Source organism: Prunus persica, chromosome G8, assembly GCF_000346465.2.
Source record: "Prunus persica cultivar Lovell chromosome G8, Prunus_persica_NCBIv2, whole genome shotgun sequence".
Lineage (NCBI taxonomy): Eukaryota > Viridiplantae > Streptophyta > Magnoliopsida > Rosales > Rosaceae > Prunus > Prunus persica.
Window position 1 is genome coordinate 17,736,996 of NC_034016.1, and position 20,355 is coordinate 17,757,350.

Genomic DNA, 20,355 nt, shown 5'->3' on the forward strand with positions numbered 1-20,355 from the left:
CATAAGCTTGCCAAGTGGCATATTATATTATTATTATTATTATTATACGAGGAACAAAACATAAAGAATATACTTTTATATTATATATATGTAGCACTCATACACATGCCTACGAAAGTCAGAGGCGAAATTGAAAGAGACCTGAAATTGAAAACTGTGTGTAATGAGACAGTTCTAAATCGATGGATAGGCTTGAAGTTAAAGTTAGGTAAGGAAGGTCAATTGATTGGTATTAATATTATTCAGTCCTGATTTCTTGTATTACAGGGATTCAAGAGATTTGTGGTCACTCACTGTTGGATGTAAATTCAACGGTTCACTCACTCTTGCACTCCTTTTAAAAAACTTTTTTGAACCATTGAATTAAAATCCAACGATAGATGACCACAATCTCTTGAACTCCTGTGATCCAAAAGATCGAGACTGTAATATTATTAATTTATCTTCTGTTTAAGCAGATGTAGGTAGCCAAATTAAACAATATTTATATGGGCATCTTTGAACCAGATAGGGATTGACCCTAGTCAACATGCTAATTCCTCCAAATTCTACATGTCATTTTCTGCTTTATCAACTTTCATAAACTAGTACTATATTGATCTTAATAGTCAAATCAAAGTCTTAAACGTCTCTCATATGTTGGATTCTCGTAACAATTAACGTAAAAATCATTATTTTTCATGCGAGAATCCTTGCTTTGAGTTTTTTTATGTGTTAACTGAATCATTTGAGCATATTAGCATATATATTATGTCCAAATGGCTCCATTTGTAGATTACAAATTTGTAATGTTCATGGCAATAAAAGGGTTGGTTTGGGATGTATACTTTGGTGCAAAAGCTAGCTATCTTTTCAAGTTGATGTTCCTAGTTTGAAAAGTTGGGTACGTAAACTGTAAAGACCACTCCACACACCATCATTCAAACCCATCCCTCTGTCTCATTCACTAAAGCGCCCATCTTCTAGGAACATCGTAAACATACAGAGAATAGTTGGCTCATGTCCGAAAAAGAGAGGGAATTTGACTGGAGCAAACAGCAACTTGTTGAAATTGAATGTTAACTTCAACTGTTTCATGGGACCAAACTCCATGAATAAGACTCCAACCAACCATAGAACATTGGAAGGCCCTACTCACTTTGAATATAGAACTCAGTTTTGAACTTTGAATATTGGTGCATGTAGCATTTCTAGTTTGATGATGCAGTTTCTCGTTTTTGTCACTTTTAGCTTTGTGGGTATATAGTGCAAACAGTTTCAAAAATTGCCCACCCATGTGAGACCAACTGTAAAATTAGATAATTTTGAATCAACAGTATGCATTAAACGGCTATGAAATCCTACTGTTTTACATCAATAGTACTGTTTTACATCAATGAATGAAACTTATTCAATATGCATTAAATGATTGTAAGATAAAAATCGTCTTGCATCAATAGATGAAACTTGCTCACAATGCATCAAACGATTGAAAATCACTTATTTGTGTATAAAAAACTATATTTATATTTTTGATAAACAACTTATTTTTATCTAACGTGTGCAAAATGAGAAGGAGTTGGAATGAAGTTACCCATATGGATTTAGATTATCAGACATTCCTTGACAGGCAGTGATTTGATGGATTTGAATAGGGCGCCGCACATTGCACAATAACCTGCGCTAGAATGAAATAGGCATGTTTAGGCAATAGCTGCCTGCCTGCAAGTTAATCACACACAGTACGTCAACTAGGCAGATAGAAAATGGTTTGGCGGTAATTAGGGTTGATTGTATGGACAACTTTTGAAGAGCTCACTTCCCAGGGTTGATAAAGTGCTTCTTGAAAAGCACACTCATTATGGACGATTTAACGGCTGAAAGAAGTTTGCTGATTTTGCTCTCCAATCTAATCCCACAACCACAACCCACGCAGCCTATGTTTTGCCTACGCCTCTTCTACAACTCTAGCTACTCAGATGGAATTAATCTCCACTTTCTTTGTCTTCTTTAAAAAGAAAAAAGAATGGTAAGTAGTTCTTAAATGAAATGTAAATAACAAAACCTACCTTGTAACCTTCAATTTTGTAATCATGGGGCATAAATGAGCTCAACTACCTTAGTATATGATATGGAGTGCATTGGTTTTATTATAAAGGAAGTTCGAGTAAGTGGTTTATTCTTATTAGAAAGTTTGACATGTTATTTATATGTTACGAGACTGAATTTAAATTACTAAACATATAAATTATGTCTAAATGTGCAATTTTGATTAACTAACAAATGCTAAGCTGAGCTCAACTACCTTAGTATTTGCTCTGCAGTGCATTGGTTTTATGATAAAGAATGTTTTGCTTATAATTTGCTCATAGAAGAAATGTAATTAACTTGTCTACTTTTTTTTTTATCCGAAAGTTTGACATGTTATATATGTTACGAGACTGAATTAGAATCACTAACAAGATAAATTATGTTTATATGTGTAGTTCTGAATGATTCATCAAGAACTTAAATCTCTTACTCTATTTTTATAGTAGTGATTATTTCTAATTTACTTCTTTTAGGAGCATTTATCCCAATTCAAATTCACTTGACTAACAAACACCAAAATGCTTGTAAATCAAGGGAGAGCAACACCAACAACTCTCACAACTCAGCTACCCCAAAAGATTACACAACGCCAAGAGGAAGAACAAGTTCCAAGCTCCATAGGTAGCAACTAAAAACTGAAAGGAGAATAAAGGAAGGCATTAAATTCAACCGAGCTATAGCTAAAGAGAAGGCTACACACATTTGATTGATAGACATAGGAGAGGAGTGGGCGATGCTGCAGAAATAAAATTATTGCGCCGCACTGCTTTGGCAAATGCCACCATGCCCTTGGCCTATCTCTTTTCACACTGCAAACCATAAATAAAACGCCATCTCTCGACATTATTATAGCCTTCACTGTGGTCTCGTCATTTGATTGTATATGGTGTAATGAGAAAAGGTTGCAACGGGGATCTTATTGTTTTGATTTCCTGACTAATAATGTTATGACACGTAAAAAAGTAATCACGTGTGTTATTGGTCAAAAATATCAGAATGAGTGCCATCCATTTTGTGGAAGTGTTTCTCGAGCAGTAATTCATGCTACCGCCCATGGCAATTGCTATCAGATATATATTGGCACATTGATGTTTTCTTGGGTGCATGCCCTGTAAATGCGCCGTGGCACATGTTATTGAAACGTGAATGATATTTCATCCTCTATTATAGTACTACAGCCGACCCAGTAACCAGCATTATTGTCCAGTGAAACCAACATGACCCTGCAAAAGGACCGCCCAATTTACAAACCTCAAAAATAATCATATGAGTCATACACCATACATCGTTTTTGAGAAATTTTTGTATTATACTGTAAAATGACAACGACGTATACTTAAGATTTCCCATTTTTAGAATATAATATCAATAAATATACATTATTGCACTATAATTACTCCCCAATACACTACTACACATTCCTTTTTTTCCTCCCCACTCTAGCCAGAAAATCCAGGCTAGAGCACGGGCTCGTTTTGCCTTTGAGCTGGCTTGGTTTCATGGGACCCAGCAGCTGCCTGGCAGCTTCAGCTCGCTAGAAGATGAATTTGGGGCTTGGACCCCCTCCTGTCCTGACACAGGCTCAACGCTGGAAGTGCCCTTATTACAAAGAGAGTGTAATACATATTCATAGTTGCATAAGTTAGTGAGTTTAGGGTTCTAAACTATTGATCCCTTATGATGATTATCATTAGAAAGTTACCTCATAATCACAAAAAGGATCTCTAGGTTTAATATGGGAAATGGAATCGCTCGCTAGAAGACGAATTTGGGGCTTGGACCCCCTCCTGCCCTGGCACGGACTCAACGCTGGAAGTGCTCTTATTACAAAGAGAGTGTAATACATATGCATAGTTACATAAGTTAGTGAGTTTAGGGTTCTAAACCATTGATCCCTTATGATGATTATCATCAGAAAGTTACCTCATAATCATAAAAAGGATCTCTAGGTTTAATATGGGAAGTGGAATATACGATGTAACAAAATGTGAAGCATGTATGCTATTTCCTAGTAACCAACCATTATCTTATGCATAATGCATGCAATAATGATGTTAATGCAGTCATTAAGTCTTAATTTATTGCGTGGCAGTAACTATTTGTTTCATGCAAGAAAGGTGGTTGCGTAGAGCAGTTGAACTTTATAACCATGTAAGTACTTTTTTGAGTTACCTCATATGGAATTGGAGCTTTCCTCCCTTCAAGCAAAGCTGGTTGGTAAAAATGGATTTTTTAGAGCACGATTCTAAAACCATGTTTAAATCGTTGATCGACAATGCCACATTAATTGAATGTTGCTGTTATCTAGAATTTTCTAAGTACTTTGATCAAAATTTAAAAAGTTACAGAAAGGATTAAAAAGATGCAATGAATGGTTGATGAAGAGAATAACTCTACATTTTCTTTACAGTTAAGGTTGGAGCCCACACATGTAACCCTATTCATTCATTCTTTTGTTTGTTTATAGAGGAAAGAAAGGTAGAATTAAGATAAAGAAGACGAATTGGGAAAAAAAGAGAACTACAATATAAATTGCAAGATGTTGATATTTGATATCAATGAAATGTGCACCCAACCTAAATCTCAATCCAAATAAATTGGATTGTAAATTTCTCCTCCCATCGTATATAATTTGTAGATGATGCAAATCATAAAGAATGAGTTAATATCATCTAAGAACGCATTCTCATGGTTGATAAGTACAAATGTAATATAAGTTGGTATTCTCATTGTTAGTTTAACCAAAAAAACCCATAAAATGAAGATTTGCAAACCCAAAAAAAAAAAAGTTAATAACTTAAATCCAATATTTGGTTTTGATCTTGATAAATCATAACTAAATTTCCTTTTTTTTAATACAAAAAATATTATACTTTAATATAATCTAAATTACAAAAAAAAATTCGAACTCGGTACGTCCTCGTCTGTTTAAAACTACTTGTAAAAATGAATAATATATTCGTAACAATATTTTCATTCCCCGTGTTTCCCACTTATGCTTAAAAAGTTAGGTTAGTAAAACCAAGCTCCTTCACTAAATACATCCTAAATTTGTTAATTAGCTATGATTTTTTCACTTCACTGGCCTAACTCCTCCTCCACTAAATAAACCTCAAGTTGAGCCATGCCAAGAAGCCAAAAAGCGAAGAAACCAAAAAACCAATATTTTAGTGTTGTTGATCTTTGATTTGATGCAGAAGGGCTCTGCACGTGTAAATACGCACCAAGTTATGATTGCGTGCATTAAAAACGACACAGACAGAAAGAGAGAGAGAGAGAGAGAGAGAGAGAGAGAGAGAGAGAAGAAAGAAAGAGAGAGGCGCTACGCCACCACACAAGGTAGTGTGCAAAAATGAAACTTTTCTTCTTTTTTCTTTGTAAATGGGTGCTTAAGTTACCAGCTAAGGCACGAAACCAGCAAGCCTCCTCCATGAATGTAAGACACGCGTCAACATCGGTGAGGAACGGTCTCTGAATGGCGCACAGACTTCTCACTGTCTTTTTTGCTTTGCCCTTTTGTCTTACTTCGTCTCTATCCGTTTGACAGAACAGAACCACGGTATTCCTTTCCTTCCTTCTCTCTATATTTCATTTTTCAAAATTTTAATAAATAAATAATTTTAATTTTAAAAATGCAATTTTGCTTTTTGGGGGTCCTACCCTTTTAGTCATGTAGTCATATTTGTGTGGAGTCTATAGCTCTATATATAGCGGTTGGTCTTTCTTTACTTGGCACTCTGCTTCCTCCATATTTATGAGTCACTTTGGCCGAAGTCTAAGGCAAAAACATCCAACAAAATTGAAAATCTCAAAAGCTTTGGACATGGAAGAGAAAGTTGGGAGATCAAGATTCAAGAGGGTTTGTGTGTTTTGTGGCAGCAGTACTGGAAAGAGGAACTGCTACAAAGATGCTGCCATTGAATTAGCCCAAGAGCTGGTACTTCTTCATTGGTCCCCCGAAAGTCCAAAATTTTCAACTTTTAATTTATTGGTATGTTATTATTTTGTATTCTGAGCTTTTGGGTTATGTCAAGGTGTCAAGAAGGCTGGACCTTGTCTATGGAGGTGGTAGCATTGGGCTCATGGGTCTGGTTTCTCAAGCTGTTCATCGTGGTGGAGGGAATGTTCTTGGGTACAATCAGCCGTCTTTCACTTATTCTTGGGTTTTGTCGTATGTTTATAGTTCTTAATTTCTTTTTTCATATGCACTTGACCAAATTTTTTTGTTTCTTCTTTGTGTTTGGTTTCACATTGGGCAGGATCATACCAAGGACTCTAATGTGCAAAGAGGTACATAATCTGTCAATCTTTCAAATGGGTTTCCTCCTTCCTTTTTTGTTTGTGGAAATCTCATTTCTTTTTCGTAGTACTGGTTCAAAGTTAAGTCCTTTTTGCCTTCAAGTATGTATGGTGCCTCTCAAAATGTATGCATGTGTGGTATTGAGCCTCACAGATAACAGGTGAAACAGTTGGAGAGGTAAGGCCAGTAGCCGACATGCACCAAAGGAAGGCAGAAATGGCCCGCCATTCTGATTGTTTCATAGCCCTACCAGGTCCCCCCTCTCTCTCTACCGATAAAGTTGTAGTCTTTTAGTCTTTTATTTGATTAAGTTAATCAATTGGGTTTTTATTTATTTATAAAATCTCTTGCTTTGGTTTCATCAGGTGGATATGGAACTTTGGAGGAGTTGCTAGAAGTGATCACTTGGGCACAGCTTGGTATCCATGACAAACCTGTAAGACCATATAAAAAAACCCATCAGCAAAACAGTGATGAGCAATCAAAGCCTTGTCCTTGAAGTTTGAAGCTTTATTCTATGCCAACAATTTTTGTAGGTGGGTTTGCTCAATGTTGATGGCTACTACAACTACCTTCTCACTTTTATTGACAAAGCCGTGGATGATGGCTTTATCAAGCCTTCTCAGCGCCACATCATAGTCTCTGCCCCCAATGCCAAAGAGCTTGTTCAAAAACTTGAGGTTTGTGTGTTTGTTTGTGACTTCAAATTATTTTCATTTCTGTCAAACACTTTGTGTGCAGATATCCATGATTTTGAAGCTCAAAAATGGAAAAATAGACTGTCGAGAGATTAGGAAAAGAATCTTGATCAAATTACCATTTTGGTGCTTCATTTCCTTTTGGATTTGTTGGGTTGTAAATGATGGCTCTTTTGTTTTTTTGGTTTTTTGGGGTTTTAGGAGTACGTGCCTGTGCATGATGGAGCCATAGCCAAAGCAAGATGGGAGGTTGAGCAACAGCAGCAGCAGCAACAGGTGGGGTTCAATGGAGCAGCTACTTTGCAGACTGAGATAGCTTTGTAAAGAGTAGACAAATGAAAAAAGGATGAAAGTTAGGGAAAAAAGGTGGTTTAGGCTCTCTTTGCTTTGCTTTTGCTGTCTGATTTTGGTCATAACAAGACCAGCCATACCATAATGGTATGACAAGGTTTGATTGACAAGGAGATAAAAAGGAAAAACGAACACTGACTGGTCCAAAATCTTTTCTTTTGTATGTTTTAAATTAGTTTATCAAAAAGAAAGGGCCCATCTTTATCTTCAAGTCTGCATTATCATTAAGCTTGTTATTTTGTGATCCCTGGATTTTATTTACAAAGATTATATAGAAAGAAAGAACAATAAGGTCCAAAAAATAGCAGCAGCAGGAGCAGCTTTATTCTCTCTATTTTCATTGCTCTCTAGGGCATGCATGCCACTACTGGTGGTGTTATAATTTCCATTTTTTTCTCTCTTTTTCTTCTTTTTTCTCTGCAAGTTTTAAGGTACTGTGGTGGTGGGGAGGCTGTGACGATGATTTAAACATTTTGCATCATTTGGGGACCTGGAGTTATATGGGGCCCACATGGGTTTAGAGAGCAAGTGTGGGTCCCTTTTTGCCAACCTTGTGTTTGGTTTGGGTTGGGTTTTGATTAGTGACCAGACTGCACTACCCTACAGCTTTTTTATTTGTTGTTTCTTACTTTTTCAATCTTTTGGTCATTCTATTTTATACTTTTTCAGATGTTACCTTTTAGAGTCATCGTTTGGGAAAAGAAAAAGAAAAATCTTTTTAGAAAAACTTTCCCTTCGTTGTTGGTGTAAAACAAAAGCTGGTAACATTGTAATCGAAATGAAAATTAAATTGATTGCCAACAGAGTGAGTTGAGTTGGTAAAGATTTTTTTTTTTTTTGGTTATTCAGTTTAGATTCAAGTCTTGTCAATAACAATCTTTCTTTACGAGTAATCTGTAAAAACTAAAAAAGACTAAAATAGACCTTAATATGCCCCGGTCTTAAGATTGGGTAGCCTCCTCTTCCCTAACTTTTCTTCATAAAAAAATAATAATAATAAAAATTGGGTTAATAAGATATTTTGTTTATTTATTAATTCATCTTCTTTACCCAAATCATAAATATCTTTAAAATCAACTTTGGAGCATAAAGGATATTTTGTGACGTCCTATATACGTGATGTGTGTGTGATGCCTTTTAGATTTGTTGACTGCCTGATGCAATCAGCAAATCTCGCAAGAGCTTTATTATTATTAAACATTTTTCATTCTATCTCACATGTCTTTTATCAATTTGATTCAATAAAATATCATACAATTAAAAAACTAAACCCTTTGCATTTGCCGTAATCACTCCTCACTCATCAATAAGTGAAGCCTCGTTTTCAATTATCAACTGCATTTTTTTAATTTCAGAAAAGTTGCGAATTCAGAGAAAAAATCCCAGCAAAGCAATAATCACCCTCAACACATATATTCAGCTCCTCTTAATTTGGTTCTCATTTCTATATAGAAGCAGCTGCAATATATAATTCTGAAGCCGGAAGTTCTTTGTTCTTCAGATTCTTCATTAGCAAAATCTAGTTTCATGTCTGTCAAGAAAAGCTTCATGTTATGCACCATGAGATGAGACCATGTCATATAAAACATTCACCTACAAAACATAGATGAAAATGGTCACACATCTAAATACGAAGATAAGCTACTAGACTATCCAACCAATTTGCTTTCTGCAAAATTTTTAAATGCCTTCAAATATGTTAGGCAAGTCCAACCCATTGATGCCTTTGATTGATGTCGCTAACGTCCGGCACTTTTACTGCGAGAATGATATTTTTGGCATCTATGATCACCTTGATCTCCTCATTCTTCCTTCAATTTATGAATGCCATCATCGAGGGAGGAAGCTCAGTAGTTTTACGTTGCCCTTATCCCTGTCCGAGATATCTCAAGTCCTCGCAAATGCCTTTGTCTATAGCAGTTGTGTCCCTTCATCTTAGTTGAGGCAATCCAATCACCAATTCATCAACACGAAATCTTTCAGCTAGCGGATGAACCTATCTGCACATAAATATGCAATAATACAGCAGAACATGTGTTGCACCTTTATGCTAAGAAAAGAGAGAAAAATTGTATAACCATTATGCACTTAACCTCATATAGTCTCAAACATCAGGTGTTGATGCTATTGCAGTACTTAAAACTGGATCCGATCGTTAATCGGCGTGTTCTTTACATTGGTGAAAGTAGCATGCCCTTTAAAATTTATGTTTTTCCTATTTCCTTCTTAACTTGCTCAACCATGGTATCTGTAAAATAAATTCCTGTTTCCAAGTCCAATTTGAAGAAAACACTTAAGGCTTTGTCACAGCTTATAGGCAGAGGCACACTAGTTTTCATCCAAACTAAAATTTCACAATTTAAAAACACAATCATCCTTAATTACAGCCATGATTCCAACAAAAAACTACCAAATCAAGATCCACATCAACACAGTACACTTTTACCCAGAAAAAACCCCGTAACTAGCAGACAGCTACTATGACAAAATAGCTCAATAAGAACATACCATATGGAAAAAAAACAATGAATAGAAAGAATCTAAGAAATGCATGAGTGAATCTACAACAGTTTTCAAAAACTTATAGCTTTGGGTTAGAATTTTTTCAGGTCCTCAAGTCTCCTTATATTGATGGCTCACATGTTAAAGCCCAACTAACAATCTTATCTGTATATAGTAATTTGTAGAATCGTTTCTGAGTTTAAACAAACATCATCAACAACAACAATAGAAAACATTAATGGATGAGATGAACAACAAGAACACTATAGAAATGAGAATTCAGAGACAAAGAAGACAACTTTATTAACAGCACTACTATCCAAATATGAACCATTCTCAGAAAGTTCAAACAATAAGATGATCAAGCCTCAAAAACTCAACTTGGAACCAATTAACGTCAAAAATCCCTAATATGACTTGTACCCAGATGAAAGTTTTTATCTTTTTGCTCTCCTGATGACAGAAATTAATATCAGACCCAAATTTTGTGCTATGCAGAGGCCAACATTTTGTTGTCTCTTCTTTCCCAAATTTGTCTCAAAAAACAAACAAGAAAATTCATGAAAAATTGGAGAAGAAAACGTCGTGACTTACCGGCGGCGATAATCCAATTTTCCTTTGCCGCCAATGGTGTCGAGTTGAGAGCCGAAGACAGGGTGATGGCAGGAGACGTTGGGACTATTGACTCGAGAACGTTGAAGGTGGGAGACTAACGCGAGCTTATTTAAATTACGATACTACCCTCATGCAAATTACTTCAAGGGGAAAAAAGCGCTAAATTACCAAAAAGGCCTGTGTCAATATCAATGGCATTGGCGGTAAGTGTGAAAGTAACATGAAAGGATATTTTTTGAAATTAACAAGAATGTTTTCTTACCAAAAAAAATATAAAAAAAATTCAAAGAATGTTTTGAGTAAACAAAAAATATAGTAAATTTTGGATTTTTTACATTTTTGTAAAATTGAGTGTGTAGGTTTTATTGGAGAAAAACTTAGTTACAATAGTGATATCTTGATCAATATAATGCTATACCATGTGGAAGTGTTATCATGTGTCACAACGTTATTGACCGAGGATAACAAAATAGTGTTGTTCCTATTCTATGGAAGTCTTTCTCGTTTTAGTTAGTGCTAATAGAATTGCTCAAACGAATCTTCACTTATTTATTTATCCTTGTGATTCTTTGCCAAAAACTTCACTTTTGGTGATTGTTCAAATGCATATATAAAGCTTGAGCATGGTTTACCAAAACGAGTATGCTAAAAGGTTGAAGCTTGGGGGATGACGGGTTTAGTTAGTAAGTGGCTGTCCTTTCCTTTGCCATATGTTGTGTGCAGCTGCTCTGCTCTCACAGTCTGGTCCTCCTCCTGATGTCCCTTGCCAAAGGCAAATGATGATGCACAGAACAGAACAGAGTGATGCTCTTGCACAAGCTTTGTCTCAGCTCAAGGCAGTCTGGAGGAGAGAGAGTATTGATCATCAACCCGCAAGAGCAGGGTGCATGGTGGCTTTTATTTGAAATCTGAATAGTGGTACTCTTATTTAGATATTGTAAAAATGAATGCAACCAACATTCATTTTACTTTTATTTTCTGATTAAGCAAAATTGTTTGAAGCAAGACCAACGACAAAACTATTTGCACCACATTTATGTGTTGATCGAGATTGATGAAGACATCTCTAATACTTATGGCATTATTTCCACAAATTGTTGGCAGCTAGTTACGATTTGAGAATGGAATTGGCCTTTGTTCTCTTTTTTTTTTGGGGTTCAATTTTGATACATCACATGGGATTGGAAAATAGTCATCTGCTTTCGATTATTCCCTTCCATTAGAGCAGTTCCATCGGTTTGGATTGTCAAAAGGCCCCCTAAGAGCGCTCACGTTAGTGCTAACGCCAGCCTGACATCAATGAAGAAAAAAATTGAAAAAAATTCAGAATTTTTTATTTATAAATACCTAATAATTTATTTATTTATTAATCTCATATGTATGAATAAAATTAATCTTATGTGAATAATAATTGCCCTTAGAGTTGCCATGATAATGGGTAAAAAAATAAAAAATAAATACTAAGGTATATACTATTCATGTGAACAATAACCGTCCTTATTTGCCCTTTCCTTTTTTTTAGTCAAAACACACTTTCATTAACAAAAGGGAAATGAAGGAGACAACCCAAAAGCTGCTATACAACCAAACAGACGGGGAAAAACAAACTAACAACCGAAACACCCCTGGGCAACACAACAACAAGGCCAACCAGACAAAACACCTAAAGGCAACAACAAATACCAGGTAACCATAAGGTGTGGTGCGGTTGGTAAACTACTATCTCTAGTTGGAGAGCTACCTGGTGTCTCAATGACAGGAGTTCTAAACCCGTTAGAAGCACTTTGTTGTTAGGGGCAAGCCGAACCCCAAGCAAAGATTAATCTCACCCTTCGAGTGTGGGGACACCTCGTGATATTTACAAAAAAAAACAACAAACACCAGCTATTGTTCGTACCCTTTCCCTTTATCATAAAAAGTGAGTGAAAATGCTCTTAGTGATAAATAGACACTACTACAAAAAGTGAAAAAGACGACCAGAAAACAACGACGGTCTAAGTGAAAACCGTCGTGGTTTATAAAAAGACGACGGTTCTAAAAACACCGTCGTGTAATACAACCTTAGACAACTAAAAAATGGAGTTTCAAATGGCTGTTCAAAAACAACGACGTACATAATTAAACAACCGACGTCTATTTGAAACAGATTTCCTCAGTGTAAAATCAATGCCAACAAAGAACGGCAGAAGTTATGAATCGACCGACGTAGAAAGTAAAGACGACGATTTCAATAAAAACTGCCGTTTTTACTCATAAAATAACACGACGAGGTTTTCGTATAAGACGCCGTATAATTACAAACAAATCCACGGCTTTAAAATACAAAATATCGCCGTATTAAATTAATTTACAACGACGGAAAATATAAATATATCGACGTCATTCTCGTATAGTTCTACTACGTTATCTTTAAATCGTACAATAAAATTTATCGTCGTATTTATTCATTTTATACGTCGTACCTTTAATTTTAACGGTCGTCTTAATAAGAATTTTTGTTAACAATTTTTTTCTTTGATTTTCTTATCCTACGTCGGTAGATCTACTTAATGACAAGAATTGAAATAACCACGACGGTTTATATAGAACACCGCCGACATAATCAGTTTTGTCTGAGATCCCAAGGGTTACGAAATCTTACCAGATGGAACTCTGTTCCACATCATAATCTTAACAGATGACACAGATTTGCAAATATTGCGTCGTGTTAGTTTACAAATTCTAGAACATTAATTTCCCTCATTTTAAATTTCCTCGGGAAAGAAAAATCTATTTATCACGCTTTGGAATTGAAAACTAAAACTGAAAGAATACGGGAAAAAAAACTCCATTTATAATTTAAAATTAAAATCCACGTCGGTTGTAGTACACTTAACGACGTTTAACAAAATAATCTACGTCGGTAATTATAAATCTACCGCCATCGTAACTTAATATAGACGACGAGAAAAGACGACGGTAGAACAGAAAACCGCCGTTGTTTCAGTTTCTTTAACATATCTTTCTGCAGGACTTGTGTAGTTCAAAGCATTGACAATGTCTTCATCATATCTCCCAGAAACTACTGATTCAATTGCTCATGCTTTAGAGGCCATCTGAAGCCATTTCTATTCTTTATCGCATTCTTGAAACCCATCTTCTTCTTCTGAAGCTCTACGGATAAAGGAAGAGGCTATCACAATAAATCCGACGGATCTTCTTAGGCAAGAAAATCAAGCAGAGGATCAGGCACATCTGATCTTCAGATTTCCCTGAGAAGCGAACTTTCCTTCGACAGCGAGTGGAGGCCAGGCTTGCATCTCTTTTGATGGAAAGCAAGGAGTATTCAGAAGCACTAAGTGTCCTATCAGGCTTGATCAAGGAAGTGAGAAGGCTAGTTGACAAGCTTCTTCTTGTGGACATATATTTGATGCGAGTAAGCTCAATTTCTCTTTGAGAAAACATCCAAATTATTATCTTTGAGACATGAGAGACTGAGAGAGGAAGAACTTGGAACCTTAAATGTAAACCGAAAATGAATGAAAGCGACAAATTTATAGAATAAATTTTTAAAACCAACGGCGGTCCTTACAAACAAACCGCCGTTTAAATTGTAAAATCAACGTCGGTATGATCGACGTATATTACAGAAATCCACGTCGGTAAATTAATAAAAACGACGTGTTAAATAATATACCATGACGCGAGTTATTACTTATGTACTTTAATTTTTGAGTTTACTACGACGGTACCTACAAACTACTGTCGTATTTATTTACCACGTCCGAAGTTAAATGTACCGTCGTATTTTGTAATTTATACGTCGTAGTTATATGTAACCGCCATATTATTTTTTTGAAATGGTTTTATATGTAAGCAACTTTTCGTCTACTTGACTTACACATTTGTTGTTTTTATATTCTTATTTTATTTAAATCTGTCATCCAAAAAAGAAACTTTACATATTGCAGAATATTAATTTCCTTCGTTTTAAATTTCCTCCGGAAAAAAAACTCTATTTATAACGCACTGTAATTGAAAAATAAACTGAAAGGTCACGGGAAAAAAAATTCTATTCATAATTTAAAAATTAAAATCCACGTCGGTTATATTAAACCTAACGACGTTAAATGAAATGATTCCACGTCGAATGAAAAATATTGCGTCGTTTTAGTTAAAAACGACGTAGTTAAATGTAACCGCCGTATTATTTTTTTGAAATGGTTTTATATGTAAGCAACTTTTCGACTTACACATGCACTGTTTCCAAACCCGATTAAAAATTTCAATCTCCCAGAGAAACCTTTTCGTCTTTTTTCCTTGTCAGAGCATTGTCAGAGTTTCTCATCGTCTTCCTCTCGTCTTCTTCGTCGTCTCTGAACTTAAACATCGATCATCTTCCTCTTGCTTTCATTGCACGCAAAAGGTAAGCTTTCATTTTCACTATTTTGGTTATTGTTTTGCATGCTCATACGTTTTTTGTTTGAAAAATCTTTTTACCTTTTTTCTGGCCAAAATCATTTTACTTCTTTCCAAGTTTGATAAAATATACAGACAAAGAGAGAAAGTTTCCAACTTTGAAGACAACTACATCAACTAAATAAGACGACGGTAGACCACGACGGTTCGTCAGTTGTTCTAGCGTCGTCTGAAAATTGACAAAGTTGTTTTTAAAATAATAGTCTTTTTTTATATGCTTGTTTAATTGCAGGTTTGATTTCGCTGAACAATGGTTTTTGTTTTTCCCTTATTTGATAAAATATAAAGAAAAAGAAACTAGGGTTGGTATCTAATATAGACGATAAAATATAAATAATAGTTTACCACGACGGTGTATTACTATTGACGTCGTGTGAACATATATACCACGACGTTATATAAATAATGGTTTTAAACATTTATTACGTCTGAGATTATTTCATTGCGTCGTCTAAAATCATATCATACGTCGTATTTTTTTAATACCGTCGTTTGTGTTCTTAATGTTTTCCTGAAATATTTTCACTTGCAGTTTTGTCTGTTAAAATGGTTTCTCAACAACAAACTAAGGATTCTGGCTCCAAGAAGCTTGGAATGGTAGCTCCTCAAGATAAGTCTTCGAAGGAGATGAAGTCTTCGAAGAAGATGAAGTTTGCTTCATCATCTGCTGAGACAGAACAAACCAGCCAGACAACAATCTCAGATGATTCAAAGACTGGTCGAGGTATGAGCACAATGCCTCGTGTTGTGAAGAGAAAGCTTCAGAAACTGAGGCCAATTGTTGAGTACAATAAAAGGGGGAAAGGTGTTGGCCAAGCACATATTGAGATGCAGTCGTATATTGGTGTGTTGGCACGCTCCAGGATCCCACTTGTGGACAAGAAATGGTCCCAAATCCCCAAGGATATAAAGGAGCAGATTTGGGAAGCAGTTGACATGGCTTTTGTCGTAGGCCAAGGGGGCAAGACCTCTGTTTTAGCTTCTGCTTCCAAGAAATGGAAGGATTTCAAGTCTACACTAACGAGGCATTATATCCTTCCATACACCAATGACAGGGAGAAATTAAGCCAACCCCCTGAAACATATAAATTCATAGAGAAAGCACAATGGGATGCCTTTGTAGCTTCAAGGCTATCCAAAGATTTTGAGTCTGTGCATTCTCAACATGCACAGATTAGGGAGAAACTCGAGTACAATCATCGATTGTCTCGAAAAGGATATGCTGGATTGGAGGATCAATTGGAGGAAACCATGCCTGGGGTAGAAATTGATCGATCTACCTTATGGAAGAGAGCTAGACAGGACAAACATGGTAACATCCCTGATCCAAAGGTGGCAGAGAAAGCAAAATTAATTGTAAGCCTACTATCACTCTGTTTTAAATTTTTATTAAACTGTGAATTATTCTTATTACGTCGTATGTTATATTTTTCGTCGTGTGAATGATATTACCACGTCGAAAAGTTTTTAAAAACGTCGTTAAAGGTCTAAATAGGAATCACTACTATGTTTTCTGTAATTACAGCATAAGACGTCGGTGGTTCATTTTCGCGTCGTGTGAATGATATTACCACGTCGAAAATTTTTTAAAAACGTCGTTAACGGTCTAAATAGGAATCACTACTCTGTTATCATTAATTATAGCATAAGACGTCGGTTGTTTATTCATTTCGTCGTTTTAAATAAATAACCACGTCGGTATAACTACCGTCGTGATAAGTTATAATAACGTCGGTTTATACGTTATTGCGTCGTGTGAAATTATATAATACGTCGTTTGTACATAAATAACCGTCGTGTGTTTTTTTGTTTATCTTTTTTTAGGATGAATTGCAGAAACAAGTCTCGGAAGGCAAAGTCAGAGTAGATGGCAGCAATGATGTGCTGACCATGGCTTTGGGCCCCGAGCATCCAGGCAGACTGAGGGGAGTTGGTGCTGGTGTTTCCCCAAGGCAATATTTCAATTTGCCCAAACCACAGAGGGTGAGCTTTGACGACCGTTTGAAGGACAGTTTAAGAGTTCTCCTTCAAGAAGAGACTAAAAAGATGGAGGCTAAGGCAAGGGAAGAGGCCTTAAGGATGGAGGCTAGGACAAAACAATTGGTAGAGGCTGAGAGGGAGCATTTCCTGAGTCAGCTTTCCCAATTAATTCCCAATTTTGATCCAAGCATGCTTAAACCAAGAATTAGCCAAAGCCCCAAAAATCCAATGTCTGACAAAGCTAGCTGCTCTGGAGGTGATGTGAGATCCCTACATTTGGAGGATGATACTGCCAAAATGGGGAAACATCAGCCAGATGAAGAGAAGGAAGAAGAAAAAAGAGATGAAGAGAAGGAAGAAGAAAAGGAGAAAGAAGATGAAGAAAAGCATGACGACAAGGTATGTTCACATAACTTTGCCTTTTTTATTTGTTTTTCAAAATTTCAGACGTCGATATTTTTATTTAATCCGTCGTTTGTTTAAAACTTAGACGGCGGAATTTTTTTAAGACGTAATAAAATATTTAAACGACGGTTTTTGCACCGTCGTTTAAATGGTTTCAGACGACGCTTTATTCATAAAACCGTCGTCTTTATTGAATTACCACGACAGTTTTTTCACCGTCGTTTAAATACTTTTAAGACGACGTTTTATTACTTAAACCGTCGTCTTTATTGAATTACCACGTCATTTTTTTTATTTCTTTAAACAGGTTATTGAAGTTGGTGCTTATTCAAATATGGAGGCGCCATCTTCTTTAAAAACCCTTTGTCGTTTTGTGGAAACGACACTCCTGCCTGAGGGTAAGACACTCCAATTTACAATTGATAAGGAGGTGTTTGGTGGTGAGCGCGATACCTTCCTCCTGCCTGAAGATATTACACAATTTGCAGGCATGGAAGAAATTGGAGCTACTGTATTGGCTGTATATATGAGGTTTGTACTTCTAAAATAATACCTCGTTGGTTTATATATTGCGTCGTCTTAACTAACTAACCACGTCGTCTTAACTAACTACCGTCGTGATAAATATATTATAACGTCCTCATCTATTTCAGTACGTCGTGTGAAATATTATAATACGTCGTTTTTTTATACATAACCGTCGTGTTTGTTTGTGCTGACTTGTTTATATTATTTTATGTATTTAGGTACTTACACGATGTTTTGAAACAAGCCAATATGTGCAGCATGGTTGGCTTTATTGACCCTGCTACAGTTAGTGCCAACTCTGGCACAATAACTGAAAGATCACGACTGGTAGCAGCTCGACTTCAGAAGACAGACGGTGAACAGCTTTTCATGATGCCTTACAATCCAGGGTTAGTCTCCTTAGGATTTTGTTTTTATGATTTTCAATAAATGACAGCTTATAAACTAACCACGTCGGTGTTTTATTTTATTTAGTCGTTTGAAACTACTAACCACGTCGGTATTTATTTGTCGTCGTGATAAATATATAATGTCGTCGTTATCTACTTTATTTCGTCGTGTGAAATACTATAATACGTCGTTTTTGTAAATAACCGTCGTTTTTATATTAATTTTGTGCAGCCGTCATTGGATCCTGCTGATTGTAAGAGCAAAGAAGGAGACCGTCTATTTTCTGGATCCTCTGCCAGGTCATCGTGTGGTCGACGAAGAGGCGAAAAACATCGTGAACAGTGCTTTAAAAATATATAATACCCACATAGGCCGAGCAGGACGTAAAAATGTAATTTGGAAAACTCTCTCAGGCACACCAAAGCAACCCAGCAATGTCGAATGCGGGTATTATGTGATGCGCTTCATGAGGGACATCATCATGGATCCTTCCTTGGGGTTTGAGAATAAGGTAAGAAGAAATTACCTTCATACATTTCACGTCGTTTTTTGTATTATCAACGACGGTCATGTAAAATTAACGTTGTTGAATGGATATACTACGTCGGTTATGAAAAATATCGTCGTCTGTGATTGAATTTCTTTTTATTTATAAACCCTAATAGTCATTGTTTATGCAGTATGCCAAGGGAAACCAGGAAGCTTCATACCCCCAAGAAGCCATTGATGAAGTCCGGAATGAATGGGCAGAGTTTGTTTTCCAAATTATTAAACAGGGCAATTATTGAACACTTGATATTTATGTATAATGTACAAATTTTCTCTATAATATGTAATGTAAAAATTTGTTGAGGTTTTCTTAAATTAAAAAAAAAACAAACATACAAATTGCTTAACCGACGTGTAATACTTTTCCAACGACCTAATAAAGTCACAAACCGTCGTATTTTGTTGTTTCGTGTTTTAAACAATTACGACGTAAAAATATAGTTAGACGACGTTCTTTGAACAATTGAGTCGTTTATGGTTTACAACATCTTCAATTTCTTAAGGGTTCAGGGTATCATCGACGACGTTTATGTAACGACAGCGGTTAAGTCGTTGATATATATATTTTACGTCGTATAGTTAAATAGCCGCCATGGTTTCTCATTTTAACGACGTCATTTTAACGACTTAGTAGTCTATTACAATTTACAACGTCTACAATTTATTAACACCGACGTAGTTTGTTGTTGTGGTAAGAATATTTTATTATTTTTATATCAAAATATTCAAAATAAATTTAAAATAAATCAGAAAATTGAAAAGTCAACTCCTATGAAGTCATTGATATATTTTCTTCCACATAAACCTTGAAAAAATTCATTTTGAATAACAAAAATTTAAAATGACCATCCAAAACAAAATTGTTTTGATGAGTCATAAAATCACTTCTAGTTTTATGGTTTAGGGTTTAGAGTCTAGGGTTTAGAGATTAGGGTTGTTATTTATTGGGGTTTATTTTTAAAGTATAATTTTTGGGTAGTCTAGGGTATATGTTAGGCTTTAAAACCATAAAACCTTTTATAAACTTAATTTTTTAAATTGTATAATTTAATTTTATGGGTTTAGGGTATTAATTTTTAACGACGGTGGTTGGGTCGTGGAATACATATTTTACGTCGTACAGTAAAACATACGACATGGTTTACGCTTTAAACGACGTCATTTTAATATGTAAGTCGGTTTATATAATTTACAACGTTTTTAATTTCTTAACACCGACGTGGTTTCTCATTTTAACGACGTCATTTTAACGACTTAGTAGTCTATTACAATTTACAACGTCTACAATTTATTTAACACCGACGTGGTTTGTTGTATGGTAAGAATATTTTATTATTTTTATATCAAAATATTCAAAATAAATATAAAATAAATCAGAAAATTGAAAAGTCAACTCCTATGAAGTCATTGATATATTTTCTTCCACATAAACCTTGAAAAAATTCATTTTGAATAACAAAAATTTAAAATGACCATCCAAAACAAAATTGTTTTGATGAGTCATAAAAT

At 35.4% G+C, this 20,355-nt stretch overlaps 1 protein-coding gene and 1 long non-coding RNA gene across 2 annotated transcripts; one reads left to right on the plus strand and one right to left on the minus strand.

Annotated features, from left to right (window-relative positions):
- On the plus strand, positions 5,801-7,630 carry LOC18768109 (cytokinin riboside 5'-monophosphate phosphoribohydrolase LOG5). Its single transcript, XM_007201168.2, has 7 exons — positions 5,801-6,007; positions 6,105-6,202; positions 6,330-6,360; positions 6,524-6,623; positions 6,736-6,806; positions 6,907-7,050; positions 7,270-7,630. Exons 1-7 carry the CDS (start codon positions 5,825-5,827, stop codon positions 7,390-7,392), a joined length of 750 nt encoding a protein of 249 aa, XP_007201230.1. The 5' UTR covers positions 5,801-5,824; the 3' UTR covers positions 7,393-7,630.
- Positions 8,744-10,630, minus strand: LOC109946300. Its single transcript, XR_002269495.1, has 2 exons — positions 10,516-10,630; positions 8,744-9,682 (listed from the first exon to the last, which is right to left on the minus strand). It is a non-coding gene; the product is annotated as an uncharacterized LOC109946300 (long non-coding RNA).